The 6,000-nt window shown below is 40.8% G+C and overlaps 1 protein-coding gene across 39 annotated transcripts in view; it reads left to right on the top strand.

The window, feature by feature from the left end:
- Positions 1–1,210: 1,210 nt before the first annotated feature.
- The window catches only part of ABI3BP (ABI family member 3 binding protein), a 134,025-nt gene continuing 129,235 nt past the window's right edge, over positions 1,211–6,000 (top strand). For 34 of the 39 annotated variants that reach the window (XM_081002597.1, XM_081002599.1, XM_081002612.1 and 31 more), the window contains exon 1: positions 1,212–1,396. In XM_081002597.1, the coding sequence (XP_080858723.1) occupies positions 1,318–1,396 (79 nt within the window). In that variant the 5' untranslated portion in view covers positions 1,212–1,317. Of the gene's footprint in view, positions 1,397–6,000 lie in introns of all 39 variants that reach the window. The other 5 variants (XM_081002627.1, XM_081002626.1, XM_081002625.1 and 2 more) reach the window with 2 other exon arrangements.

The following is a 6,000-nucleotide window of genomic DNA, read 5'->3' as shown; positions in this document are numbered from 1 at the left end:
TTAAGGGTGCTCAGTTACAGCATGGTTAGGGAGTATCAGGATCCAGGGACCAAATGCAGCCCTCCAAACCTCTCTGTCGGGGCTCAGGCCACCAACTCTCCACCTCAGTTCTGCCCATGCTGTTCTTCGATGATGGAAGACCATCTCATTGGACTGAGAGGGTCTGGTGTTCAGGAAGGCTACACTAAGTGACACCTCAGCATCAATGCCTTCAGTATTATCAGTGACATTGAAATATCACCATCCAGCTCATCAGTTACAAAATCCAAGGCTAAGCAGCCTTCCTCTTTTGGAACAACAACAAAAAGAGGGATACGTTTGGGGGGACTTCATCAAGAACCTCCTTTTGACTCAGCTTGTGTTCAATTCTCATACTACATTCCCCTTTCCCTGCCAGTTCTGGAAACACTGAGGTGAGTCTGTCTTTGTTCAGCACCTACTCCTGGATAAGGTGGTGTTAAAAGATTCAAATGATATCTAGGTGATTGGGTTGATGCTCAAAGAGAAGATTGGGAGCTCTCTGACTCTCTTACAGGTATCAGACTCTGCCCTCTCCACTTGGCACATTTTGTTCACAACTCCCTTGAGTCAAGGAGGTCTCAGATCTTGTCTGTCTAGTGATTATTACTATAGTTGTGACTTTGTACCTGACTTAGGTCTCATTGAAATCCATGAGTCTTTAGCATGCCTATGTTTTGGATTATGTTTATTAACTATATCTTATCTGGCTGCATGCTTCTTTTGGTTCAGAGCTCTAATTTGATGTTACTTCCCCCCCCCCCCCCAAAGATTGGTTGTTTCTCTTCATTTACCACTTCATATTAATGACTGTATTCATTAAGCATATTGCATTGTTTCTTGAACACATCTGCTTTGTATCCACTAATCCCCCCTCTTTCTTGTTAAATCAATTAGGTCAAGCTTTGTTTTCTATGTGCTTCAAAAGTCTGTTTCCACAGAATTCTACTTAGTCTCCTTAAGTACAGTAACATATCTTCCCTGTATAATTATTCCTGCCAATCTAAACGGGAAGCACAAGTGATTGCACGTTAAGATTTTGTAAATCTCTGCGATGGAGTGCTCAGTTGACAGCAACAGGAATTCTGTTTCAGGCAAGAGATTGATAATATCATTTGTATTTTAATTCTCTTCTCATTTCAAGTGAGATGGTGTGATGTCATACTGTCTCCTCCCACAGTGTAAACTAAACTCCTGTCAAAGTTTTGCTGCCTCTGTGACAGAGAACAGTTTTGCAGCTTGCATTACCTTGCATGACACCCTCAGCATCTTTAACTGTACACGTTTGGGTTTGAAAGCATGATATCAAGGCTGGTCTTTCTACTTTTCTGTGGAAATATTGCACTAAACCTTGGAAATGCTCAGAAATTGCCAAGAGGCAAGTAGATGTGATTATTTTTATACTTTATTTGAGGGTGAGGGGGAGTGATTGGTCTTAATGAGACAATCTTGTTTTCAGCATGTGTGAAAGGAGAGTGAGAAAGAAATGTAATGGGGAAAAGGGCAAAAATCATGTATGAGAGAATAGCTTAAAAAATTTTCTCAAAACAAAGCAAATGATTTGTAGTTTCATGATTCCAATGAGGAAATCTGTGTTGCAAACTAATGAAAACTGATTTTGCTGGCTGTTTGCACATTTACTTCTTATTCACACTGGTGATGTGACCACTAGGAAATGTGGGTGGGGTGCACCCCATCTTTGTAAGCTTTCTGTTTTTCAAAGTGCTTATGTTTTCTACTGAAATGCATGTTTGGAAGAGGCAAGGGGGGAGTGTTACAAGAACTGTACTTGATTTCCTTCTCAATAGTCTGAAAGAAGATATGTAAAATCTAAGGCATAACCCCAATCCCTATTAATTTAATTTTATCTGTGTTGTTCAGGCAGTTGGCAAGTATTCTCTTGCTACAAAAAACATCCAGCTGTAATGTAAAATTGATACCATATTTCTAAATCAAGATCAAGAAATACTTTGTAGCACCTTGGCACCAAAGCAGCATGTTTCACTACAGTTTGTGGACTTGACATTTTTCTGTTGACTTTGCTGAAATGCTTTTTAAGTACACAGTGTGCTTTGCAGATGATTCAAGAAGACAATTTATACGAGAAACATTTTTTTTTTCTTTTTAAATGTTCAGTTGCTTATAGGAATGCTAAGTCAGAGAACAGCATCCATGAAGATGTCTGTATGACCAAGTTGAGGTCATAACAGCAATATTCTTCCACCTGCAAAATACTGAATAATCCTTCATCTTGACTTTCCTTCTGAAATTTTGCAATTTTGGAATGCTATCCCATTTATCGTTGAATGGAAGTTGTGTTCATTATCCTTCCTGATGAAATATATTGAGTTGTTACATAGACTATATTTTTGCACTCCTCCTAGACAAGTATTCCTGTGGTGTGGGGCTATACCTCAAATTCTGAAGCATCTAAACATTAAAAAATACATGAATATAGGTTAGCAGTTAGCAGTGTCATTACACTCTGGAGTTAAATACTATGTATTGTCTGCATTTGGAATATGGATCTTTTCCAAGGCGCAAACCTTGCAGATGGTTTTATTTGTCTTTCCTATCCATTTCTGTGGGATGATAGCCATAACTATTCTTGAGTGTAGATTTATGGCAAGGAAAAATGCTTTACATTTTATGCTTGAGTCACTGGAGGAATATTCCCCCAGTATAGTAAAACAAAGCCACAAGTCTACCTCTCAAATTATGTCAACAGCTGAGAAACTTGTGTATTATTCTTCATTTGGTTTGAAATGGCTCTCCCTTTTGCAAAAGAGTAAGTGTGAGCAGCCACTCCAACATCTATAGCTGTAATATGAGATTATTTTTTATTGCTGAACACGCTGCACATTTAAAAAAATATATTATTTTGCTGTGTTAACTATTCAGAAATATACTGAAGGGTTGTGTCCTTTGTCAAAACATTTCAGTTTGGCTGGAATTGCATTCTAGAAACAAGATTTGTCTCTTTGTTTCACTGTCTTGTCAAATAAAAAAGTCAAGGCACACTGAAGTGCAAACAATGCACACTTTTCTCAGTATTGTTTAATCCAATTCACAAGGCACACATATAAATTCAGCATAAGGACTCCCACTGAAGAGAGTGCTTTCAAGTCACTTCATAATCCCTATGAGATTCTCTTGCCAGATTTATTTATGGGTAGACTTAACCATTCCAATGTCTGAACTTTCCCACTCTATGGTTCTAGAATCCCACCACGCCAGGATGTGAAATCTACTTCTTCCTGGCCTTATGTCATGAAATTGGATTTCCTTTCCCTGGTACAAGCAAGGAAAGAAAATTTGCTTCCTGCAGCTGTGGGAAAGAGAGCCAGTGAGACATTTGTATGCCAATTGCTTGCAGGGCCATTGGAGAAGCTGTTTGCACAAATATGCTATTCCTGAAGCTTACAACGTGAAGGTTCTACTTTCTGAGGTGCTGCCACTTCCACAGGCACCTGACTGAATATCATGATGAGAAACATCTGTTTTAAAATGTCAGTTTTGGAATTGTCAGCAGGGAAAATACTACTTTCTGTAGGAGTTCTTGGAAAGTTGGTTTGCTACTTAGAGAAATGCAGTGGAAAGAGAATTAATAACTGCACTCGTCACTGCATGAAAAAACAAGTTATGTGACTGCAAAAGCAGGTGTGCAAAGGTTAGCTCATTATGTTTGCACGTGCATGATTTTGACAGACTGTCCTAATGCCACATAACTGGTCTGTGACTTTTTGCAGTTAGAAGTCACGGTGGTTAATGCTGGTAGAAAAAATTCTTTTCTTCCACCCTATGCCTTCACTTTGAACATAACAAAATCACTTGTGTCTTCTGACACTTTATTTTAAAACTTTCCTGTGTACCTATGAATAGGATGGTTCTGTTAAACAAATGCTTTGTAATTTACACTGTTATTACTTACTTAATTTCAGTCCTGCCCTTCCTTCTTCCCACAATAGCTCAGGGCAGCAAACACTAAAATGGTAAAACAGCAAAATTACAAGTAAAGAAATCCATATAAAACAGGTAAAAACATTTTTTAAAAACATGTAAAGCTGTCACATAGCCTCACAGCTTATAATTTTAAGGTTGCCAGGAACACTATTCAGCCCTCAAATGGTTGAATAAACAGGAAAGCTTAAAAATCACTACTCTCAAAGTTAATAGTGAGGGAGACAGAGGCACTTCACCAAAGGAGGGCATTCCATAAATTGGAAACAACCACCAAGAAGGCCCTGTCAAATTCAGTGCCAACTGAGCAGCACCAGTTGAAATTTAAATGTTATTTTTATGCACAGGCAAGGATTTTCAATTGAAGTTGCACGTAGTTCAGCTGTTTATGGGTATTTTGAAGGAAGATATGACTTTCTCAGAGGAATTTAGCAACCAGATAACACAGTTACCAGTCCAGAAAAGATCTCTGCCACTGTGCTAGTCAGCAAGCAAAGTGTGTGTGTATGTGTGAGAGAAGTAGTGGGAAGGCTGTATGAGAGTCAGTGGTCGGGGGCTAGTTTGGTGTGTGTATTAAAGGCCCCACCCACCATTGGCCGCACTCTGTCCATTGCCAGCCACACCCTCTCACCACTGCATGTCACCTTCGTGGGCAAAAAGCTTGCCTAGTCCTACTTTACATAGCTATGATCAGAGCATCTTTCACCGAGAGCCTGAGCACTTGCAGGCATCAGCGTAACTAATAAGCCTGGTTACAGCAGACCTTGAATTGTGTGAACCCACGTGGCATTGCAAGCTATGAAATGTTGACTATGGTATGCCATTTATTTAGCTTTTGGGCATGCATTAGTGCCAGCTGCTCTCACTTATAGTCATAGCAGCATTCATGCTGAGCTCACCATTGGCAATGCTGGTGCTGTTGCATAAACTTGGTAGCAGATAAGGCAAGTGCTCTGTGCACAGTGGAATGCAGGTAGCTAAGTTGGGTGAAAAGAGTTGATTTAGTAGCTTGGTGCCACGCAGGTTTAAACTGGCAGGTAGATTTTATCAGCTGTTCAGATAATTCAAGAAGAGAGTGTCGCCAATAGGAATGAGGTGTGGTTTTCTCCCCAAGCTATTTTGGGTTATGACGGAAGGGGACATACTGCTGCCATTCTGAAAACCAGGGTGACACAATCACCAGCTCTGGCCATTTCTGCAACATCCTACAGATTTTGAGGAGCAGTACTACTGTTGCTTTTAGATGTGGCCATTCAAGCCTTGATGTCTGCCAGCTGGACTTGTGCATGAAGCAGAAACAGCTTGTAAATATGAAGGTGTGGTGGCAAATAAAAAGATGGAAAAGCTAGTGCTGGTTGCTGTCGTAGGATTAAATGTTGGCTGCATGGACAACAGAAAAGGGTTACCTTTTCTCTTAATTTTAAGGACAGGGTTTCCATTAGGCAAACTGTTACATCACTTTGGGTGGCAGGAACAGGGATAGTTCTTCTTAGAGCAAGACATTTTGATTGAACTGGCCTGGGAGGAAACACTTGCTTTTCCACAGCAGCTAGAAAATCTCTTTAAAAACCACTTAAAGGTTTAAAGTGAACTTTGCAGCTTTAAACTAAACATAGAAGATAATTTCTCATGCTTCCAGAGAAATGGCAGTGTTGCAGACACTCCCCAAGGCCACCTTGCCCAAGATGCTTTGCTGTGAGGAAGGACCCTCCTTGGGAAAGCAAGGCAAAGAGGAGGGGAAAGCAGAGAGGCAGTGGGTGTCGCCACACATTTAGCACCAGCAAACCACTTTAAATAAGTATGGGATGTGAGGAGAGGTGCTGCAGGGGCAGTGGAGCCACCCACCGTAGTTGGCACAATGTCCAGCATCAGCCCTGACGTCCAGACTCTCCCAGCTGCCAAAGCTAGCAATAATATGAAGAACATACCATGAGCCTGCTGGATCAGGCCAGCGACCCATCTAGGCAAGCATCCTTTTGTCACAGGGCCAGACAGATGCCTGGGGGAAGCATGCAAGCAGGA

This window comes from Podarcis pityusensis (assembly GCF_964106645.2).
Source record: "Podarcis pityusensis genome assembly, chromosome: 4".
Taxonomy (NCBI): Eukaryota; Metazoa; Chordata; class Lepidosauria; order Squamata; family Lacertidae; genus Podarcis; species Podarcis pityusensis.
Note: the sequence above shows the minus strand (reverse complement) of the source record. Positions and strands in the feature narration are given on the sequence as shown.